This window comes from Ambystoma mexicanum, chromosome 1p, assembly GCF_040938575.1.
Source record: "Ambystoma mexicanum isolate Mex_15411 chromosome 1p, UKY_AmexF1_1, whole genome shotgun sequence".
Lineage (NCBI taxonomy): Eukaryota > Metazoa > Chordata > Amphibia > Caudata > Ambystomatidae > Ambystoma > Ambystoma mexicanum.
In genome coordinates, this window is record NC_090921.1 from 512,212,476 (window position 1) to 512,237,067 (window position 24,592).

The 24,592-nt window shown below is 40.9% G+C and overlaps 1 protein-coding gene across 2 annotated transcripts in view; it reads right to left on the reverse strand.

Annotated features, from left to right (window-relative positions):
* YJU2 (YJU2 splicing factor homolog) overlaps window positions 1-23,121 on the reverse strand; it is a 236,698-nt gene extending 213,577 nt beyond the window's left edge. The window contains exon 1 of one of the 2 annotated variants that reach the window (XR_011303929.1): window positions 22,917-23,071. Coding sequence is in view for 1 of the 2 variants with exons in the window: in XM_069649384.1 (XP_069505485.1) it covers window positions 22,917-22,940 (24 nt within the window). In the remaining variant the exon portion in view is untranslated. Of the gene's footprint in view, window positions 1-22,916 lie in introns of both variants that reach the window. The other variant, XM_069649384.1, reaches the window with a different exon arrangement.
* Between the last annotated feature and the right edge of the window lie 1,471 nt (window positions 23,122-24,592).

Here is a 24,592-nt window from a genome sequence, read left to right on the forward strand (position 1 = left end):
ACAGCTGCCGATTTACATTACACTGCCCAAAGTAAACGCAGCTCGCCGTGCATTCTTCTCTTGCCTATAGCGTTCCCATCAAGTTCAAAGTGGGTAATGGAGAGTGCAGCCTTGATTATCTCGTCCACTCTTAAAGATCCAAGAGCATGTGTGAGTGGTAGCCAATGAAAAAGGTTTCTTTTTCAAATTATGGCAAACTAGCAGTAATCAGGATGATACTTTTATTATGCCAATTATATTCTATTTTGCAAGGACCAGTACAAGTTAACTTTCTTTTTTTTTTTATAAAGTCAGTCCTGCAATTCCATTCCTAAAAGTGCAAGTTGTTACACAATGCAGAATTAAAGCATGAACACAACATTTCTAAACTTCTCTTTGTACAGCATAAAGTGTACGGGGACACTGCCCTGAACACAGACTGCACCACACTGCAGAGAGCCTTGCACAGGAAAATGTTTTCAGAGCCTTTTTATCATATTTATTTTATATTATATTATATTCTTTCATGCAGCAATACTTTACATTTTGCAGGGAATTATTTCACTAGTGTCTTATTTCAGAACTGCACAAAATGCTGTATCATTTCTCAGAATTAAAAATAAGTTTATTTGATAATCAAGACAATTCTTAAGCACTAATTTATGCCTTGCTATGCTTTCACTATTTATTTTATTGATCTGTTTAGTGGATGCAATACTGCTACGTAAGATTTGATGTAGTGTGAAACTGCGCAACACTTATCTGCTTGGTATTAGGTAACCCACCTTTTGGTATAGCCCTGTACTACACACGTTGGTAGTGTGATTGAGCAGCCAGGCCTATCTCAAGAAGGGTAAATGTGAGCTGTAGAGCTCTACAAATAAAATCTGTAAATACAACTAACACTTACATTCAAGGTTTCAGTTATGAGTAGTTATTAATTTAATTAACATCAATGTTTAAATAAGCATTCTTTAAAAAGGAAATTCATGTAAATGTAAATATACTTTAAAATTATTTTTCACAATCTGAATAGGTTAGTGGATACTCTTTGGAGATGCGTCTTACACAATTCTTACACCCTGAAGTGACTTCATTGACAAGGACAGTAATTGCATTTATAGATCTCACTGGTTACACTTTACAGATTCTGAGATTGCAGATAGGAAAGGTTTAGGGAAGGAAAAAGGTTAAACAGGTTCTCAACTAAATCTTCCAATGAAATCTAGACAAGTCTTTCCCAGCAATAAATGTCTAAAATAAGTTACCACCTACGAGGGACAAACATTATCAAAGTCAATGGACTAGAAGAGTCTTCAGGAATCCAGGACAACCAAAGTCAATTGGAGCACAGTCTATGGAGCTAAGGCACTTCTTAGTCCAGAAACAGTCTTGAACAAAGTTAGAGAGTTTGTAGAAAATCACTTGTAGGGTCACACACCGTAAAAGCCTGTGCAAAGAGAGTTAAGATCAAATCTGAAAATAAGCTAATGCAGTTCCAACTGAGAAAAGTACAGCTCAAAAGACAAGGAGGTAAGTACCCCCAGTCTAAACAGCACCTCTGGTTGGTGTTGTGTAATGTTATTATTAATAAGGAGATGTTGCTAGGTTAGTGAGAATTATAGAATGCCTGTTATGGAATGTGTGAAGGAATGGGTGGGGGAATTCTGGAATGTTGATCAGTATCATTTTGGCCTTGGATAAAGATATACATATATGGCTCATGAGTAATTTGTGCATTAATAGACCAAAACAATGGCGACGAGGGGAAACGAATCGTAAAGGAAAAGAAAAAGAAACACTGGACAAAGAAAAAAAAATAATTTTAAAGGAAGGGAATGAAAACAGGAAACAAAGAAGCAAACGACGTGGAAAAGAAATCAAATAAGAAGAAATAAAGAGAAGGACGGTAAGGCGCATGCAATTGATGGCGTCTGTAGAGGCAGGAAATAGATGTTATGGACGATGAAAAGGGGAGAGAAACATTTAATATTTAGACAGAGCGAGGCGAAAAGCATCATTTGAATAAAGAAGACAAATGTACTGACAGGAACCGAGGCGCGAGGCAAAAGGCTCAAGACCGTGTGACAGATGCGGAAGCATCAATAGGAGTTAGAAGGAGTTAGAAGAAAGGACCGCCGTACGTGGGAATTCGTGCGGCCATATTGAGAAATAAACAAAGGGTTGCATAGCAACAAGGATCAGAGGATCACACTACAGGAAAAAAAAACGGAAAGTGGAACAGCGCAACAACGCGATCATAAATAAAGTGGCATTATTAACAAAATGGCACTATAAAGCAGTAATTTCGCGCAACAACGCAATCCTAAATAAAGTGGCATTATTAACAAAGTGGAACTATAAAGCAGTGATTTCACTCCGAAGGCAGTTCGTTACGTTGGTGCAACAAAGGCTTCTTCATTTGTGGCCCGTGCTTGGTGGAGGATATATGGGGCACTGCCGCCACCTGCTGGACTTATAATGTAATGCAACAAGAAGATGTCCATTACACACATTTGAATGGTACTTGCATACTACTGGCTGCTACTGCCTGCATACAAAGAAAAATATTTGGGTATGAGTTAAGAAAATTAAAGACATACATAAAGAAGAGAAAAGAAAGTACATTTGTTATAAAATAAGAAGAAAACATGCAAGAATAAAACTAAGTCAAAAACAAATCAAACAAAATAAGCACAAAGGAAACAAACATAGAAATAAAGTATTGAGGAATAATATTTAAATTAAACAAGATGTCGTCTGAGAATGCAAATGGAGATTCGGTTAAAGTGCCGGCAGGAACACTGTTGACTATGAATCCACTAAATTATTTAAGACACCCAAATCTTTTTAGTTTAGAGCCACAGGAGGATCAAGGTCAGAGATGGCAGGAATGGCTGGATGAATTTGAAAGATTTCTAAGAGTTGTGGGAAATGAAAATGCTGTAAATAAATGGACATATTTATAAACATAGTCGGAAATGAACTAAATACCATAATAAAAACAATACCCACCGAGGACAAAGCCACATATCAACTGTTAATAATAGCCATCAATAACAAACTGATAATTCCGACAAACAAATATTATGAGAGATATATATTCAATCAATGCACACAAGATTTAAATGAATCCATTGCTCAATTTGCATTGAGACTACAATGCAAAGCAGTGAACTGCAATTTTGCAAACTACGATGACAATGAAGCAATAAGGCTAAGAATAACTGAAGGATGCTTATCGTCTCAGTTCAGGAAACATCTGCTGAAAAAACCACTTCCTCTGAAAGAAGTCTTGGAGTTGGCGAGAGTATATGAAAGGGTAGATACTCAAGCTGCAAATATTGAAAACCCAAGGAAAATAGACTCCATTGCTGCAATGGGGCAGAGTGTGCCATGGCAAAGGAAATATCCAAATAATGTGGCGACAACAATGTCTCCCTCCTGGCGAGGAAGAAATGCAATGGAAAGACGGTGTTATAGGTGTGGGTTTGAATTCCCACACAAAGGTCCATGTCCTGCTATGGGTCAACTGTGCATCCGTAGTGGGTAAGACAATCACTTCCAAACAATGTGTCGGGAAAGATTAATAAACCCTGCATATGGAGCGAATGCACAGATTAGTTCAAACCGTAAATATGAGGTCAAAGAGGTTTCAACGTAAAACAATTCCCAGAAAAGGAGAGAACAAGGTCAAGTGGTATGCCGGAAATGTCTAATACAATTCAACGACAAGGGTTTGTGAGAGCAAAGGCCAATTTGCAAATGGAAATGCTTGAACAGAGATATCGAGGACAGGAAGTGCCTATGGAATTGTATCATAGTCAAAGTCAAGAAGGAAAGCAGGTAGAAGATCCTTATGAGAACCAGACACTAAAAGAGGATGATGAAAATAAAAGTCAATATCAAGAATATGATAGATACAGCAAGGAGTATGTGAGACTAATATATGATAATAGAAGTCAGAAAACAGCCATAAAGGTCACTGTGTAATTAGATGGACAACAGATACCATTTCTGGTGGACACTGGTGCAACTGTAAATGTGATGAGTGACAAGGCATATGGAGCAATTGCAGCATTGTATCCTTTAAAACCATCGAAGGCACTCATATTCCAATGGGGTGCTAAACAACCATTGGTGTCGAAAGGGCAATTTCAGTGTAATTTAATTCATAATGGAAAATGTGTGACAGCCACAATGCATGCTCTAAATACACCGGTAGTGGGGAGATGTCTCATCAGTTGTAAAACTGCTACAGAACTGCAACTCATATCTATTAAGTATGATCGGGTGGAAAAGATACAAGGATATCCTTCGAAATGTCAGAAAATATGTGTCCTTGCAGATGAACCGTTGAATGTGGAGAAAATAAAAGAAACATTTCCAAAATTGTTTGAAGGAGTAGGAAAATTGAAAGACATTATGATACGTTTACATATTGATCCGACCATACGTCCTGTTCCTCAACATCCTAGAAGGATTGGATTCCATTTGCAAGACAAAGTATCAAAGGAACTACAGCAGCTACTAGAGAATGACATCATTGAAAGAGTGGAGGGTGGTCCCACTCCGTGGGTGTCCCCATTAGTAGTAGTTCCTAAAGCGGATGGTCGTCTTCGCTTATGTGTGGACATGAGAATTCCCAATACAGCGATCCAAAGAGAGGGACATCCAGGACCCAATATTGAGGACATGATGATTAGGTTAAATAAAGCTACCCAATTCACGCAATTGGATCTGAACCAAGGATATCATCAGTTAACAATTGATCCGGAATCAAGACCAATAACTACTTTTACGACACATGATGGTCTGTTTAAATATAAGAGACTGAGTTTTGGTATCTCTTCTGCAGCCGAGCTATTCCAAGAGACTACAAGAAGAGTTATTGCACCGGTGAACAACTCATTTAATTATAGTGATGACATATTGGTATATGGAATAAATCGGAGTCAGCATGATGAGGCATTAGAGAAAGTATGTAGTATTCTTCAAGAAAATGGATTGACATTAAATGGTCCAAAATGTGAGGTAAACAAAAAGTTTAAAATTCTTTGGACACATATTTTCAGAAGATGGTATCAAAGCAGATCCGCGAAAAGTAAAAGCAATACTAGAGCTGGAGTCTCCCAAGGATGTAGCTGAAGTGAGGTCATTTTTAGGAATGACAGGGTATTGTGCAAGATACTTAACCAATTATGCAACAATGACTGATGCTTTGAGAGAGCTGCTAAAGAAAGATGTTCCATTTCAGTGGAATGAAGAGTGTAAAGCAAGTTTTGAATTGATAAAAGAAGAGTTAGCAAAGGAACGGCAACTGGAATATTTCAATCCTGGATGGGAGACTGAAATCACAGTAGACGCGAGTCCGGTGGGTCTGGGTGCTATATTAGCACAAATAGAGACAGGAAGAGACAATGTGCAACATGTTGTGGCTTATGCAAATCGTGCTTTGAGTTCCGTTGAACAAGTGTATTCACAAGCAGAAAGAGAAAGTCTAGCAGTGGTATGGGCTTGCGAGAAATTTCACCATTTTGTAATTGGAAGACCATTTATCTTAATTACAGATCATCAGGCTCTATTGTCTCTGTTTGGTAACCCTAGAACTAAAATGCCAACAAGAATTGAGAAATGGGCAATTTGTTTACAAGAGTATGATTATGACATTATTCATAAGCCAGGAAAGGAAGCAAATCCACCAGATTACTTATCAAGACATCCAACAGATGTGCCTGAGAATGAAATGCAAAAGGAAGCGGAAGAATATCTGTCATATTATCATTTAATGCATTACCGGTGGCAATAACTAAAGAGATATTCTTAGAAAAAAGCAAAGACGACCCAACTATTCAAATGGCTATTAAGATTGCCAATGATGGTAAATGGAAGTGCTGGACTAAGATTCAAGTTGAAGAAGGGGTGGATCGAAGAGATCTAGAGAGGATAGCCAGAGTGAGCAGTGAATTGTCATGTGACAAGGGGTTACTAATGAGAGGAAATCGGTTGGTGGCTCCGAAAAACTTGCGGAAAGCACTTGTCATGTTAGCTCATGAAGGACATCGGGGAGTTGCAAATACACAGAAAATTCTAAAGAATCAAGTGTGGTTTCCTTATATGGATATCATGTTGAGGATATTTTAAACCATTGTGTTGCTTGTCAAGTGACTATGTCTGTACAGCAGTCTGAACCTCTAAGACTGGTGCCATTGCCTGATGGTCCTTGGAATAGAGGGGCACTTGATTTCTTTGTTCCACTTGAAGGAGGAGGATATCTTCTAGTGGCGATAGATGAGTATTAACGTGTTCCATTAGTTAAACATTTGGCTTCTACCGCTTTTCACCATGTTGCAGTGGTTCTAGAAGAGTTGTTTAGTGAACGGGGTGTCCCGAATGTTGTCAAGACTGATAATGGGCCACCATTTCAAAGTCATGAATTCAACACATTTGCTACTCATCTTGGATTTAAGCATCAGGAAATCATACCATTATGGCCACAAGCTAATGGCATGGCTGAAAGATTCATGGATACATTAAAGAAAACTCGACAGAAAGCATTAGTGGATAATGTGTCAATGCCCCAAGCGATATGTCAGATGTTGAGAAGTTATCGTAATACTCCTCATGAAATGACTGGATATACACCTGTAGTGATACACAAAATTGCAACTTTGCCAATCAGGGCTTTAGATGACAGCATTAGCCGCTGAAAGCCAATAGTGTATTCAAAGTATGTGCCAAAAATGCTGACAGTAATCTGTTGTAGCACTTCCATTATGCAGTAGTGAGCTACAAGGAATATGCAGGCCTAGTATGGGTGATAGGTCACATTATGCATTGTTGATAGACAGGCAGGGCGAAGGCCCCTGCTCTGTAAGCTAATAGACAATATTGGAGTGTTTGGAACATTATGGCACCTATATAGCGCTTAGATAGCCAGTCTTAAGCGCTATGAACACTAAGCTATGAGTGCATGTCTTTTAGAGAATATTCTGCCTCACTAACGGTAGCCCTGTAAACTAATCTCCCTTTCTCTGGGAAGGCACTGATAAGACATTCCTGAGCTTTCGCGCAGATGGGCTCCAGGGAGGGGCTCAGAAGAAGGAGCACAGTGGAAATTTACAGAGCTGGGTTTTTCCATGAGCCAGCCTATATTTTGCACAGGGAAAGTTCTGGAACTGTGCGTCATGGACGGACAGCACGAGATTATAAAATATGCATGCTCACATGACTCAGGTGGGAGATCGTCCTGTGGACTTGGTTCGAGCAAGATCAAGTGCCCGGAATTGGAGCTCTGACAGCACCCAGCAGCGCTGTCCTCTGAGCGGGGCTTATTACAGCTAGCTTATGAGGGCCAGGGTCTCCCAGTGCTGATTGAAGGGGCGTAAGACTGTGTTTCTCTATGTTTCTCTATGTTTATATAAGTTCTACGTTTCTCTATATTTTGCATTTCTCCAAGTTTTGTGCTTTGTAATCTTCTCTAACTTGAATCCCAAAATGTATATGAAATTCACTGTTTAGAATAAATACTAAAACTTATTGAAGGTGTCATTTGTCACTAGCATGAGTTCACTGCTCAGCACAATAGAACCTGTATTTTGGGCTGAATTGGGTATTTTTTGCTCTCAAAGGGCTGGCCCCGAGGAAGATTTTGCCCATATCAAGACATTTGGTGGCAGCGGTGGGATTTGTGAAGAGCAGTGCCTTGCTGTGAAATGACAAATTGTGTGAGAGAACACAGTGCAGAGTGAGGAGCAGGATGTCGCATTTACTTGGTGGTCTCACTGCAGCTCTGAGACTTCAAAAGACAGCAGCGTTTTGTCGGCTTGCTGTGGCCGATAGCTTGTGTGGTTAAGACTCCCTTCAGTAAATCAGTCGTGACTGACTTATTGCTTGGGAATGGAGCCAGGGAGTACAAGGCGATAAACAAGCGGGAAATGACTTTGTTTAAAGCGCTCCGATGAATGGTCAAGAAAGATGTATGTTCAATTAGGAAAGAATTTTATCATGCGGTTTCCCCAGTTTAAAGTTGTAATTTGAAATGCAAAGTGAGACGGAGTTCTCAACTCTATTCTGTCATGAGGGCAGGGAAAAATAGTTGCAAGGATTTGACATGCAAATTGTGAATAGTAATCTAACCATTGACTCAGCCCCAGTGTGCTAGCGAGTGGGGGGCTGTAATGTACGGAGGCGAAGGTTCGCTTTTTTAATGTATGCTTTTGAAGTGTTGACATTCCTGAAGATAACGTGGGGAATGAGCCGTGCTTAGGAGAAAGAGTAACATCTGTGCTGAGAGCCTAAAGGGTTTGTTTTTCTTTTGGCAACTGTAAATTCCATGTGCTGGTGGCGAATTCTGTTTAAAGGAAACACACTAAAATGGTTATATTGCATTTTAGTTGTGCCATGTTTATAATGGGTGAGAGACTCACTTAAAAAGAAAGTGAGTGATGTTATTTGGATTTTCGATTTTTGTGTATTGATTTGAAATTGCAGAATCAGTTTGCAATGGTTTGGGGGGAAAAGAAAAGACAATTTATATTTTTCTAAATTGCCCCTAAATTGCCCCAGGAGTATTTTTGACTGTTCCCACGCTATGCCATGGATTTGGACTGTTGCCTTATAAGTGATGTATGTTTTTGGAAATAGTGACCTGTTGACTGTGATACATGGTGAAAAATGTTGTTGACACAATAACAGCCCACAAGCAATATAGAGTGTGGGTTGCTCTTGCAGGAAAAAAAAAATGTGCAGGGAGCTGCACTACACATGGCATTTTTTAAATGCACTGAAATAAGTGGTTATATTCTGGCAATGGTACAATCTGTGTGTGATAAGACAGCACAAAGATTTAGTGGGTTGCGGGTTCTTTTGAAAGATCGCACATTGCTTTGGAGTGAGCTTGTGAAGCCAAACTACAAGGTTACAAGGAATAAGAAAAAAAAAACGTATGCTTTTAAATGGGACATTGATCAGTTCAAAACAGTCTAAAAGACGCTTTGACATTTTGCAAAATTACATGGAGTAGAATCTGATGACAAGAGAAAGTGCCTCTTTTGAAAATAAGAGTCTTGCTGTGTGTACAGAGCTTGTGCCTTGAAGATAACTTGCACTGTCTTGGGCGAGGTGCGTGAAAAAAAAAAAAAAAAAAACTGTTGGAGGAAGGCAGAAAAAAGCAGAATACTGCGCTCCTGTTTAGTGAAATGGTGTTTACAGAAGCTGGCAGATATGAGAGCTTTTCTGAGTTGCTGGAGAAAAGCAGTGCATGAAAGAGTTAATCTGGATGAACTGTCTGAAACGAGTGCCTCTCATTGAAGCCGCCACAGTTTAAGAGTTATAGAGCAAAGAGATAAGTTTGCAGCGTGCTCATGGCGCTGCCAGGTGCACATGAAAGATAAACAATGACATTCCTGCATTCCACCCCCTGTGAGAGACACGGTCAGTGTGAGCAAAAAACTGAGGAGGAGGGGGTGCAAAGACAGAAATGCTGAAACAGAACTGAAGGCAATAATTGCTGTGAAGAGAAAATAAAACAGAGCACAATCTACCGTACACATGCTGATGTACGCATGCTTTCTAACACCGGCATGCAAATAACAGAGCTTGCAGAAGTAAAGAATTTGCCCAGTATCAACACTGGAAGGAAAACAAACACTGCACGCAGAATGGCAGATGGGCACATCACATCTGAACATTTGGGGAACCTGTGCATCTGTGAATGGGCTAAGAAAAGACAGCTGCCCATTTGAAGAGACATTGCCGTGCAAGCTGCATCCCCATGCACCATGTTATGTGATGTGAAGCGACATTGCTGTGCAAGCTGCATTCCAGTGCTCCATGTGATGTGAACTGAAGTAAAGCGCTGTGCACTGGAGAAGAAACCTCTAGGCGCTTTGAGAAGTGAAAATACACAGCTGTTTAAAAATGCAAGCTACATTGCCCGGGCTGGAGTAACTGACAAAGACATTTTGGCATTCCAGATGGAAGCAAAACTGACAAAAGCGCTTAGCCGTTTTGCAAGAGACAACATGCAGAGCGGGGCTTTGGAGTACAACATGAACACTGCCCATTAGCCATGATCCAGAAGCCTCACAGCTTAGTGCAAGAATGAATGATTTGTTGAAGCAACAAAAAGAAACTGACTTAGACTATCGCTCTCAAAGGGGTGGGCCAAGAAATCAGCAAACACCCTTTGAGAAAATGATAAGTGAAAAACCAGAGGCTTGAAAGACACTAGCTGTATGGAGAAAAATAAACAAAGCTGATTGTGCAACTGCAGGCGGTATGGGACGGAAAGACTTTACCTTTGAAATATGGAGTAATGCCAGCAGGGCAACCTAACTCAAGATCATGAGACACTGGAAGCAAGTTGGCGCCTGGCATTCGTGATCGCTCTGGTGACAAAGAAAAGCATTGTGCGACCTGGGTACTTATTATATGGCTTTTGTAAAAGCACAGATCAGTCTGAAGTACCATTGACCAACTATGATCGCATTGCACAAATGAGTTTGTGATTAGGCAGTTACACCCCGTATGGTTGAGTGTAAATAAGCCCCCAATAACATGCAGAAGAGTGACAAATAATTGTGGTAGCAATGATAAAGTGTGTAGTTACCTGATGAGACTTCTGAAGATGGGTGTGGTGTTAAGGGAAGGGGTGGATAACGCTGACATTGTACTTTTGATGAAATCCTAACATTTCTGTTTGTATTTTGCCTAGGCAAAAAAGCAAGACAGTTGCGTGCCATTATTGAAGTAGATGTGTGCAATTTGCGGGTGACACTGATCAGTCAAGCAGACGCATTCTCAGAGAAAGCGAGTCACTGCGTGATGAAATATGCGAACATTGAACGTGTCCTGCACCGCACTCAATGCTGCTAACATGCATGACGTATGAGAACATTTGTTCTGCAACCTGCGAAAGGTGTCCAACAGAGTAATAACTTTTGCTGAACTGGCACGGTGCAGACTTGGCTAGTTATCAAACATTTGATGCTGCATTCAAATGATTCAGTTGCTGGAAATAATCTGGTTGATATGTTTTGCCTTTCTTGTGAAAAGGATTGTGGACAATGGGTTGTGGACTGTGACATCATGCACCACAAACAGCTGTGTGACACAGCACTTGAATGCTAACACATTGAAAAATGGTTTTTAAATGCACTTTTTGAGATGAATCTGAAAAAACAAAATGGTTTTGCTCTTCCAACTGAATTGCTTTAACCAGAGATGTTTTGCTTTTTGAAAAAAAAAACTTCTACGTTGCACGTAGGCAGGAAAATGATTTATGAATTGTTGGGGCAGCAGGATTATGCAAGCAGGAGTGTAATTTATTTTGAGATAAAATGAGTGCGCACATCAAAGTCACCTGTGCGTAGGTTAAGATCCTTAATTTGAAGTAATGCTGCCAAGTGTGTGAGCTCCAATTTGAAATGGTAACTTTTGAAACACTGGATACTTTTACAGCCTTAAGGCAGGTAAATGAAACCATGACTGACTTGATATTTGATTTTATGACACAGTGTGTGACACGGTTTTTGTTAAGCCAACCAGTTTCATGTTTTTGTGGGGACAGCTGTCTCCAGCACACTAATGCAAAGAGTCACCTTTTGATTTTAGACATTTGGAATAATTCTTTGGAAAAGCGCTACAAATGAGTATCCACATGGAATTGCTAGCGTACTGGCCTGGCACATTGTCAGACATCTTTTGTCACTGACTCATATGACTGGTGTCTATGAAGTCCTAGGCCCAAATGTTTCAGTGAATGGATACAACGATTTATTTAATTTGTTTAATGTGATGTTTTTCTGACCAAGAACTGCAGCGAGTGTTCTCGCCAAGATTTTATGGACTATAATTTGACTAAATGCATTTTACACAATGGTGTGATGAAACAGCCACTGCCGGATGGTAGTATGGTGTTTGTAGCTAAAACTAATATTGTATATGGTAGATATCCCACTTGAAGAAGGGTATTCTCCAAGTCACAATAGGTAGACACTGTGAACATGTTAGATTTTCCAGTAGTAAGGCAACATTTAAATTGTAGGCTGATAATGCACACCTCCATTATTACAGTGATACACTTAGACATAGATTTATCATGAGGCAATGTTTCTTCCTTAGTACTACCAAGCTGCTACAAATGGAGTCCATTTCTATGGCCCATCATTAGAGTGCGCGTAGCTAAGGAGCTAGATTCATTAATTGCGGGAGCAGCGGGAAGTAACAGGAGCTTTATATGCTTGTGACATAGAAACTGTGCACAATAAGCTAGCCACTATGGGTTCTGATGCCAGCTCTGCTATAGAACTTCTGGCCTAGTGGGGCCCATTGATACGCCCAACACTGCTACAAGTATTGGCAACCACTGGAGATGGCAGAATTTTAGGTATGAAGACATTTTTTCTGCCATAGGGCAGGTCAACAAGACTGCTAAATACACATGATGCATTTTATGGCAAACATTGTTAAATCAGCAGGTGTTGGCTTTTTTACTGAGTGGGGGCGACCATCCTCCACACACTGGCACACAGAGCTACAGTTACCAGCATACATATGGATCAAATTGCTTGCTTTTGATTGCATGAATAACACATGCCAAGCTTTAATGCAAATTAGTAGAATTTCTTTTATTTAGATAACCTGGTGCCCATGGGTTCACCTTGTTCACGAAATTAGATGGTTTCTGGTTGGGTTCCACATATATGGGGGAAGTGTCTAATCACACAGCCCACGTTTGAATGCCCTGCGATCAGGGGGAGGGTAGGCCCTTAGAGTGAAAGGCTGCCAGGTTTTAGAATTGGTCACCATACATAAATGCAATAGTGCATTGTAGATTAGACTACACTGGATTGCCTTGACATTCTAACTGCATGCTGCTTTTTAACTGACAATCAGTTATACAATAATTATTTAGGTATTGTTGTGTAGGCCAGGTTTTGGCTAGAGTAAATGTCCATGTTCACTTTGTGCAGGTATTTTTGTGTAGGCCAGGTTTTGGCAAGGGTATATGTCACTGTTCACTTTGTGTACATTTTTGTTTAGGTAGTGTTTTACCTTGCATGCCATGCTGACTAACCGCTAGAAGATAGTTTGCTTAAACCTCTTGCAAAGCCCCAAGGTCTTTATCACTGCACTAAATACTATATTGATGAGTATTAGTCAGCATTGTCGCACACACTTTGAATAGGGGTGGAATGTAGTGATACACAAAATTGCAACTTTGCCAATCAGGGCTTTAGATGACAGCATTAGCTGCTGAAAGCCAATAGTGTATTCAAAGTATGTGCCAAAAATGCTGACAGTAGTCTGTTGTAGCACTTCCATTATGCAGTAGTGAGCTACAAGGAATATGCAGGCCTAGTATGAGTGATAGGTCACATTATGCATTGTTGATAGACAGGCAGGGCGAAGGCCCTTGCTCTGTAAGCTAATAGACAATATTGGAGTGTTTGGAACATTATGGCACCTATATAGCGCTTAGATAGCCAGTCTTAAGCGCTATGAACACTAAGCAATGAGTGCATGTCTTTTAGAGAATATTCTGCCTCACTAACGGTAGCCCTGTAAACTAATCTCCCTTTTTCTGGGAAGGCAATGATAAGACATTCCTGAGCTTTCGCGCAGATGGGCTCCAGGGAGGGGCTCAGAAGAAGGAGCACAGTGGAAATTTACAGAGCTGGGTTTTTCCATGAGCCAGCCTATATTTTGCACAGGGAAAGTTCTGGAACTGTGCGTCATGGACGGACAGCACGAGATTATAAAATATGCATGCTCACATGACTCAGGTGGGAGATCGTCCTGTGGACTTGGTTCGAGCAAGATCAAGTGCCCGGAATTGGAGCTCTGACGGCACCCAGCAGCGCTGTCCTCTGAGCGGGGCTTGTTACAGCTAGCTTATGAGGGCCAGGGTCTCCCAGTGCTGATTGAAGGGGCGTAAGACTGTGTTTCTCTATGTTTCTCTATGTTTCTCTAAGTTCTATGTTTCTCTATATTTTGCATTTCTCTAAGTTTTGTGCTTTGGAATCTTCTCTAACTTGAATCCCAAAATGTATATGAAATTCACTGTTTAGAATAAATACTAAAACTTATTGAAGGTGTCATTTGTCACTAGCATGAGTTCACTGCTCAGCACAATAGAACCTGTATTTTGGGCTGAATTGGGTATTTTTTGCTCTCAAAGGGCTGGCCCCGAGGAAGATTTTGCCCATATCAAGACAACACCCTCTAGTTTAATGATTCGATATAAACCTCGGACCAGGCTTCCACAACTAGAAGATTACACTCCTGTTGAGGATGATGAAATCAGAGAAAGAGACCAGCTAAAGAGGAAGAGGATTAAACAATGGACTGATCTCAAGAGAAATTCACGTGAACATACTCTAATAGTGGGAGATTCTGTTTTAGTGAAACTAAGACAACGTAGGAAATTGAACTCTAGATACAGGCCTTTGCCATTGAGGATTGTGGAGATCAAGGGCCCTATGGTAACTGCTATAGGGGATGAATGTGAGATAACAAGGAATGCTTCATTTTTTAGAAAATTATTTCGTGACGAGAGTGATGAAAATACAGATGAAGACATGATTAAGGGGTCTGAAGATGCCAGTTTTCCTTTTGATGATTATGACTATGGATTTTGATACTGTGTTAGAAAATCCTTTGTTAGAGGAATCTACTGGTCATATAAGTCCTGAATTACAAGATATTGTTTTAGGAAATCGTCCGTGTGGGGTGAGTTGGCAACCAACCCGTTTAATTGAGCAGATGCAATTGTGAGCCTGCTAATTTTGTAAGTACAAATTTACTTGTTACCTTATAGAGATGAAACAAGATGATAAGTAAGGGGGGGGGGTTGTTGTGTGATATTATTAATGAGGAGATGTTGCTAGGTTAGTGAGAATTATAGAATGCCTGTTATGGAATGTGTAAAGGAATGGGTGGGGGAATTCTGGAATGTTGATCAGTATCGTTTTGGCCTTGGATAAAGATATAGATATACATATATGGCTCGAGTAATTTATTCATTAATAGACCAAAACAGTTGGTAGAAGAGTGGTCCAGCTGGATTCTGTCTTGCTACAGTGGTGCAGACCCTTGTTCCTGAGCCTCAGTCATGGGGACAAGAGGGAGGACGTCTGTAGGGCTCCTGCAGCGGTACTTGGGAGGTCGTCGGCAGCTACGGGCTCTTTTTGGTTCAGAAGCACTTAGCGGTTTCAGCGCTTAGCAAACAGCACCATCGCGGATCTCGGATACCAGTTGGGCTTCCTTCACTCCTTGGATCCTGCACTCTGGTGAGGGGACTAGAATTCTGGTTGTCCTGCTTCTTGAGGGTCCTTAGGAGACTCCTGGAGCTTCTAGCCGGATTTCAGACATTGCACTCGACTACAGATAACTGGACCCTTGGCATTCGGTTCTTGCAGTAGCGTAGAAGTACAGCCAGTCAGGGAAGATGGTCCAGTGTAGTTCTTCTCGGGGTTAGTTGTTCCCACCAACCCAAGGGAAGTAGTCATCCCTTCCAGAGCTTATCTGTCGAATTGAAAAAGGAGTTTCAGCAAAGAACCAGCGCTTCACTGGGCAATTCAAAGGTCCAGGAGGATGCAGCAGGCTTCATTCACGGTTTCTTCGTCAGGTGTTTCTCCCAGTGGTCGACTCTGCCTCTAGTCCCAAAACCCTCACCTTTTAAGCAGGTTTCTCCCATTCATGCACAGCCTAGGCTGTCAATCACACAGCATGGTGGTTGTCCTGAAAGAACAGCCAGCCAGCCAATCAGGACTGGTTGCATTCAGGCTCACTCACATCCTGTCCTTCCAAACACACTGGAGCCAGAGGCAGGCTTCAGGGCTGAAGCCTGCCAAAGGCAAGACAAACAAAGGGCTCAAATCTGTTTTGACGCACAGAGTAAAACCCAAGAAAGACCTCAAACTGAAAATGGCAAAAAAAAAGTCAGGGGCCATTTTGACAAAATGGTCACCCATTGGTGCTGTACTGCAGCTGAGGGTTCGGCTTGTGGTAGAAAAGCACAATGGTAGGAAAAATTAAACCACTGCCATTTAAAATAGTGACAAAATTGTTACATGAGAAAGTAGGATGAGGGGCTACTAGGTAACACCCTCCCCCCCAGCACTCCACATAAGATGGTGTGTGCTGGACCTACAAAGAGAAAAGGTAGGTAAAGTCAATTTCACTTTACTATTCTTGGGAACGGTAGATCACACAAGAAGAGGTATTTAAACATGAGAAATCATTGACACTGCACTGAAGGTGCTGTGTGTGTACATATAAAATGTAGATGCCTATGGAGTTTGAAAGACTCCAAAAACTGCGAAAACACAACATTCAAATCAGGTCAAAACACATGAGGGAGTGAGAAAAAGTTCTCACTCACTCCAGGGTTAAAATTAAAACGTCCTAAGTCCTGCAAAAAGAGCACGGGAATCAAAAATATCCAGCCATCCCTTCAGTCAGGAGACATCCTCACTAGCTGATCATTTTAGGTAGTGTCATTGGCATATAGGTGAATATCAATGCCACACTCAGCAATTAGAACACCCAGCAGCTCCATGTATAGGTTGAAACGACTATGCGTTAGAATATAACCCTGTGGGGCACCGCAAAGCACAGGAGGGGAATAGAATGGAATGGAATGGATCCAACTGAACACTGAGCAGCCAGATAGGAAAGACAATTACACACTATAGCGCACCCCCACCCTCAAAACAATACAAGCAGGCAAGATATTAAGAAGAGTTCCATGGACCACCATCGCGCAGAGAGATCCAAGAGCATGAGCAGGCACCTCTATCATCCCCGATTATGACATCAACAAGCGGAAGTATGTTTGTTTATGTGCTGTGCCATGGGTGGAAGACAGAATTATATGAGCACAGCAGTTGATACTTATCCATATTAGCCTGAAATTGTCCTGAACTGGCTCACTCAAGTATCTTCTCTGGAAATGGAAGACTGGTGAAGTATTTTTGAGCAAAGAGGAAAATAAATCTGCTATCAATTGGTCAGGAATAATCCCTTGTGGCAAAGGGGCATTAAGAATCTGTAAAAGTGGTATAGCATTAGGGAGGCCTCTGAACGAGAACCCTTAAAAAAATGATACGGGCTGGAATTGCATTGCTTACAAGTCACAGACACTAATGAAAACCCATCCCAACTTGGAATATCTACAAGGATTAAATAGAGGAACAGAAACAGATTGTGTCATTTGTGTCATTTGCCAATTATTATTGAATCAGACAAAAAAGAAATTAAAACACAAAACACCGTTCTAAAGAACAATATGCTACAGACATGCACAGGATTGGCTCGACCTGAAAAGAGTCATAGATTGACTAGTGGCTACAGTTAGTACCTTAATAATAAAACTATCCACGGTTTTCATGTTGATCGGAATTGAGGAGAGAAGTATCAGTACACTGGGACTGCTAAGGCTTTTCCAACACTTATTTCAGTTTAACATTATAAAATATCTTGGAGTCATACTAGCTTTATTAAAAAAAAAAAGTTTTAGGAGAAACAGTAGCCATCTGGGCAACATATTTTTGACACCACTAGTCAAGCACAAAAAGGCACTTGCAGCCTCAGTTCTTCACATGCACACAGCACATAATGTCTGAGCTATAAGTCCTGTTTAACTATTTACTGAGGTATATATTGACCATCCAAAAAGAGGTATGTAACTGGGAATTAAAAAAGGGAATGGCACAGCAGTCAGACCAGTCAATAGCAAAAGGATCACAATTAGTAACAGATGTTCCAGAAGGAGAAATGGCAAAGTCTAGATTATTTTCTTTAGAATATTTAGTGGTAGATATTGAATAAATAAAGCCACAAGTGGCCAATAGATCATTAAACTTGGTCAGCATTCCAAATAAAGAAGGGATAATAACATCACCAAGACCCATATTTACTTTGGGGTCTGTAACAGCCAATGATTAAAAAATAAAATCTGAAAAAAATGATCCAAAAAAAAAAAATCAGACTAGTATTTCGGAGTACAACAGATCAAATGAAAATGCACAATGGTATAAACCGACAGGCACACATTTTCAAATCAAGAAGAAGGTTTCCCACCAGTTCGAAATGCGGCATGCAGGAACGATTGCCTCTGAAAAACACACCCAAGTAGCAGCAGGTACACACTACTGTGTTCTTTGCTTTGTCGACAATATACATTTGGGTTAATTACTGCCAAATATCACTATTTTGGTCTTTGAAAAATTTAAATTTAGACTGTTTTTCTTGAAGTAGCTGGCTGCGTAGCTCAAGCTACGACCTAGTCCCTTTGGTGTTAGCTCAATTAAAATTGCATCATCTGCATATAGAAGGGTGGAATTGCTAGCTCCATTTAGAACTGGCGCAATAAGACTCCTTTAATAGTGCAGGGATTGAAATCTGAAAGTAAGATGATAAAAAGCAAGGGAGCCATTGGGCAGCCATGTTTTACTTCTTTATTGATTATGAACTCCGTAGGAGCCCCTTGATCTGACTGGCTAACAACAAAAGCCATAGTATCCAAGTAGAGGGCAATGATCAACTATAAAAGGGGTGAGGGCACTCACAGTTTTTGGACTTTACTCTACAAAAGTTCTCGATCTACAGAGTCAAATGCCTTCGCAAGATCTAAATAGGCTGAATAAACACGGCGGTCTCTAAATAAAGCATACATTTAGACCTGTAATGGGACGCCCACTCGGCTGGTGAAATTGAAACTACCATTGAACTACCATCCACTGGTGCATGTTTAGAAATGTTTAGAAATCCACAGGCTATGAGGTTCCAAAATCCCTTCACATTGTTTCCCTTAATTCTCTTATCCAAAATATCCAATTCGGCCTCTGCAAACACTTTTTTCTTCACCTTCAAGAGTTTTTTATACTCTTGTTTGAGATAATACAGATGACCCAGCGTCATATTCTTATTCCTAGATGCGGCCCACAATGTGAATGTGGTCCTTCAACATTCTCCATCAAACCAAATGATGTCCTTGCGCTCGTTTGTCCGACGACCAGAATGAGAGCTAGGACCCAGTCGACAATTACCAGCAATAAGAGAAGCTTATTCCTCGTAAACTAGAATTATCTCCACTAGGACGCCAAGCTGAACCTTGGTAAAAAAAAAAAAAGCCTTGCCTACTTGGCTCTGCCTCTGCTAAAATGGAAACCAACTTGTCCTTGGGTAATTATATTACACAAGAGGCTTTGAAAGGCTCTTCAAAGTCAGCAAACATATTAGGATTGTGCAGGGACGAATTCCATGAAAGAACTAACGTATTACGGAACTCACAGCAAGGCATACAATAAGCAGTGTTGCATAGATATTTGCTATGCAAAGTAAACAAAATTGACACTTGTGCAGCAAAGCTAGCTATTTAAGGTACCATGTTCAATGAAAGCATGCTCACCCTGCGTTCCTCTCTTGCCCTCAGGGCTCTCTACACAAATAAGATAGCAACATAGTTTTAAAGGAAGATTGAAACAAAATAGAAACAGTCAGTGCTCCAGATAAGATTTGGAAGTGGGAGTATTTTACAGTACTCCAAACACACACTTCACAAATTGAGCACTATTAAGTTTGGTAATAATAACACCTGTCAGCACATCGCAAGCAGGAATGAATAAGCACAAAGTGCTATGTAACAACTTGCATTGTTATTAAGGGTAAATGAAAGATCTAATAACTATGCAATGTGTTTCAGCTGACAGCGCAACAAGCACTTTATATGGTGGTAGTCTTTGCGTGTGATCAATAGCTGTGGATTTTTGTCTCTAAAATGTTTCAGGTGTTGCCATGTTTTTGAAGTAAAAAATAAAATGTGCTGATTAGTTTTGATATTAAAAAATTCTAAGCAGCATTAGTAGTCACTTAGGAAAATGCAAGAAGACAGCACCAGTAATGTTTCTTCAGGTGGGCACCATGTTTTTTCAGTAAAAAGAAAAGTGCCATCCAGTTTGTGGGCTGAGTGTATTTCTCTAAGGTCAAGTAGATAAAGTAAGTTACTCGACCTGCGGGTCTAAGCAGGTTTGTAAAGAATTTTCGAGCCCTGACTTCTACTCCAAACATATTCCTGGAGCTGGGATTATGAAAGCAGGGGTGCAAGATTCTACATGTCTTTTTACCATTTGTTGTTGGTAGTATGTTTACGCTCCATTTTTATTTTTGGGGAGTATTTGGCAATTTTTAGGGAGTCAAATTTGTGACTACACCCTTTAAATGTAGGGCCTGAAACACGGTCACCTTGTTAGCATCTACACAAGGTGGTAGTATATAATACAAATGTTTAAACCTTTGTGACTGTACAGTGGGGATGCCGAAAACTTCTTTTGAGAAACAGGATTAAAACATAACTTAACACATAAGCCCATTAAAATCCAAAGTTCAGGGAAAAATAAAGGACGCACCCACAGCAAGAGGCAAATAACAGGCAGGATCTAGTAACTGAACTACAATATGGCAGTGCCCTTAACTGTTAAGCCAGGCCCTGACCCAACTTCTAAAATAAGAAATAAAAGTCATGCGACACCTGCACTAGTCAAGGAGTGACCCAGGATGCTGGGTGGGTCGAGGCTATCTCAGCCGATCCCTCAGTTTTTTGCCATTTTGAAGGTTCTGCCCTATTTGGGTTTTTCCGCATAGAATCAAGGAATACCCAGAGCCCTGCCGTTTGATTTACATTTTATAATTTGTAGCTGATGCTGTCAGAATCAAATTTCTCTCCTTGGGACTTCCCATCACTACACAGTGACCTCTTTAGATCGCCTTCCATCCAGTATCAGAGAAACAGCCATAATATTTTGTGCTTCTTGAATGGTCTTCGAGACACTTAGAATGCATTTCTAAACCATAGTCGATATGTCCTCTGCTTGGTAATATTTTCAAACCTTTGAGCCTTTTCCTGGAGTGCCACAAAGTAAAACACAGCGCACACTCAATGTATGATGATCAAGCAACGTTTCTCTATTTTTGATATTGTGTAACACCTTGAAAACGTGTCTTAAAAACTGCTAACACTTCATTTATTCATGCGTCTGATCTTCAGACCCATATCCGTCTGACTTTCCCCAACTAGGCCATAGTCGTCCTCGCAGTGTTAGTGTGCACTCGGTCTTACATTCATCATTTCATCATGGGGTTTTTCTGGGGAGGTTCATATGAACCCGATTGCCTGCAGCGAACGTGCCCCCCTCCTGTTTCTCAAGGCAATAGCTACTTTGTGATATGGGACCACACCAGGTGAAGATAGTATGACATAACCTTCCTGCCATCGGAAAAATCATCTCAGTTATGCCCCTTCTCCAAAAACATCAGAAGCAGCATTTCGATAACCCTCCCAAAAGTGGGCATTTCTCGACTCTCATCTCATTCACAGGCGGGATGACAACATTTGAGATAAGGGACACGCCACTGCATCCTCATTCTATCCTTCGGAAATGGAGATCCAGTCATCTTCTCTAGCTTGGTCACATGATCAGGGAATGAAGCTGGAGTGGAACTCTGCGAATACGCCGCTAAGAGCTCAGCAATCTCCGTTCCCAATTACTTAAACTTTCATCTGTCCTTAGATTCTCATTAAGAGAAAAAGGAGTCAAAGGGGTACCCAGGTCCTTGTAAACCTAGCCAACACAGGAATGGACACATGAAAGAGGCAAGAGAAAGGATGGTGGGGGTAATCATCTGTCACTCAACCTTTGCCTCAATACTTTCCTTCATGCACACAATGAATAACATTGTTTGAATCAGAAATCCTTATAGGGGGTTTCTGAAGCAGGTGAGGCCTGAAGTTCTAATCATATTTATTCCTTTCAAAGTCACACCCAAGGCAATGTGAAACATGTCTTACGAAGTACAATAAGATGTACCCAAATAGTAAGTATTTACAGAGCTGCGTAAAAAGGGCATGATGCTGCACGGCTGTATCACAAGCAATGTGCTGCGGCAGATCGGTCATGATTTGGTTCCAATTGCACGTTAAAAAATGGGGAATGTAGATATCTTTCTTATCTTTCGGTCGTTGCAAATCAAACAAGGAGGGCAGCATTGGCTCACGTTTTAGAATGCATTTAGGGTTCATTTGAATTGTTTTAGTAAGACGCAGGCTCTGCTCATATCGCAGGCATGTATGGGGGTGTGAAAGGGGAGATTACATGTGACTGTGTTTATGGGTAACAACAGATCGTCCTATAGGTTTAAAGGTGTAGCCTGAGCACACACTGCAGATGTTCATCACTGGTGGCAATCCAGCTCATACTGTACATGTTGGTTAAGCTCTGTTCACTGAAAGGGTGTTTATGGAGGCAATCTCTACCCATACTGCTGGTTGGAGCAGGGGACAACAACCTATGGCTCTCCAGAGAATTTGGACTATGAATATACCATGACCCCTCACCCAGGGACAGAGCTGGCTATGCCCAATCGGAGTTGTAGTCCAAAACATCTGGTTTTCAGGTACTAGGGCACCCTCAACTTTGACTGTAGAGCATTAAGGGAAGGAAGCCACTTAAGTGGCAGTGTATTGAGGTGTCAAAACTGCCAATTGGGCTTCTATCGTGTGTAATATGTTCAGTCACTCCCTGTTTTGCAGATGTCAAATTGAGACGTATTCTCTTGTTTTTCATATTAAATGGGCTGGAAGTCCCATGTACAGGACATGTGATTACACAATTAAGCCTCGCAACTGGGACTGCAGGGTGAGGCGAACCTGTGTAGGCGTGTATTGGGCGACAGTCTTGCGTCACTTGGGGTAGGAGGCATCCGTTTCCCCCAGATCGCACTATCGGCGTTTACACTGAGAAACGTCTACACCCAGCCCACCCTAAACACACATAGACATCACTCCACTTGACAAGCTCCGCACAAACGGAACCCCTTAAATAGGTTGTCCCAGCTCTTTCTCTGCACTCCGTTTTATCCACGATTCTCACGTTTAAAACTTTCCGCTCCGACATGTTGGCACGGTTTCACGGTCTCCGGACAACAGCGCTGCGTCTCTAAAATGTGCTGCTACGCTTCCGACCAGCAATTTAGCTCTCCCAGGTCCTACAACTCCCTGAGCTGCACTTCCGGAGTACACAGTGAATAAAACAAGCTCAACTTTTAATGAAAAAAAGTCCGAAATAAGACCTGCCTACCGAATGTTTCTGATAGACGAATAAAAAGAGACTGTAAATGGCCTGCGCCGGGATGCTAAGGGATGGTACATAGGATGCCAGTGCTTTAAATGGAATCAAAAAGGTGTGGCGTATCTAAATGACTATGAAAGGGACATAGCAAGGGAAGTATCATAATCATCACTAAACTTGATTTGATCCTACAGTAAGTGAGGAGGTTTACTAATTCCATTCGAATTAGAAACAAGATCAGTTCCCTTGTGTTTACATTTTTGTAATAGTGTGTAATAACATATATAAGTATATTTGCCCCAAAAGAGGTGACAGTTTCATAGTTGACTGAGATTTCAGTTTAGTTTGACAGGCAAGCACTTCATTTTATTTCCATTACTCAGCTAAAGTGTGCAATGCATTTTACTTTTGAGTTACCCTTTAATAGGAATTCAGAGGTGATGGTATTGCACATGCATACATGCCAACCCTCCCGATTTAGGCGGGAGACTCCCGATTTTTAGGTGAAAAATATTGCTATTTTTCACAGTCTCCCGCCTAAAATAACTGTAGCCCCAATGCATTCCTATGGGGAAATAAGCGTCTCGCGATTTCCCTGTGGAAATTTCCCTCCCAGGTGCATCTGAATGTTGGCATGTATGCACATGAGTATCTTGTTATCTTGGGCAAAACTGATCAGAGAATGTGTGTTTATTAGCAGTGACTTTATTGACAAATTGAAACATCAGTAATTAATATATTGAGCGATGGGGAAAAGTATCTGAACTTAAAATTAACCCAATTGTAAACACTTGTATATCAGTGCATGATTTATATTTTCAGAAATGCACATTCTTTTTTAACCATCGCGCTCTGAAACACTTGTGTACGAGCGCGATATAAATAAAATATCATATCATAACCCAGTGCCACCAATAACCAATAACTTGTGTGCCTGTGTCCGTTTTCAAATAGTTCTTTGTTTGTGGAGATGTGGCACCAAGGGTATACACTTCTGGGCTGCTCACTGGCGGTTAAAGATCTGTCACTGGCAGAAGCAGACCTTGGTGAAGCCATTGTACAGAGATGATCCTTGCTTTAGTAAGTGATTAATGTTTTACTCAGCCTGCCCTGCTCCCGTGTTTCCTGACACGTTTACTGCCTCGAGGGTTTGGTGTTTTTGCTGGTCAAAACCACTACGTCATTTGACAGATTTTCTTCCATGCTAAACAGAATATAACTATTTTGTTCTTAAAGTGCTGCTGTTTTATGCAGTCACAACTCTGAAAAATAAGAAAGAAATATCACAGAGTAAAGTTATATGGGAATTTAACTTTATTTAACTAGAGCGCAAAGCTCCATACAAATTATATCACAGGTGGAGAGGGAAACGCAGGTAGAACTCTGCATCTCTCGCGCTCTTCACCTCTATCCCTGTTTATCCTCATACTGCATCAGCGTCCATGTGCGATGTCACAATGATGTAAGCGCAGCGATCC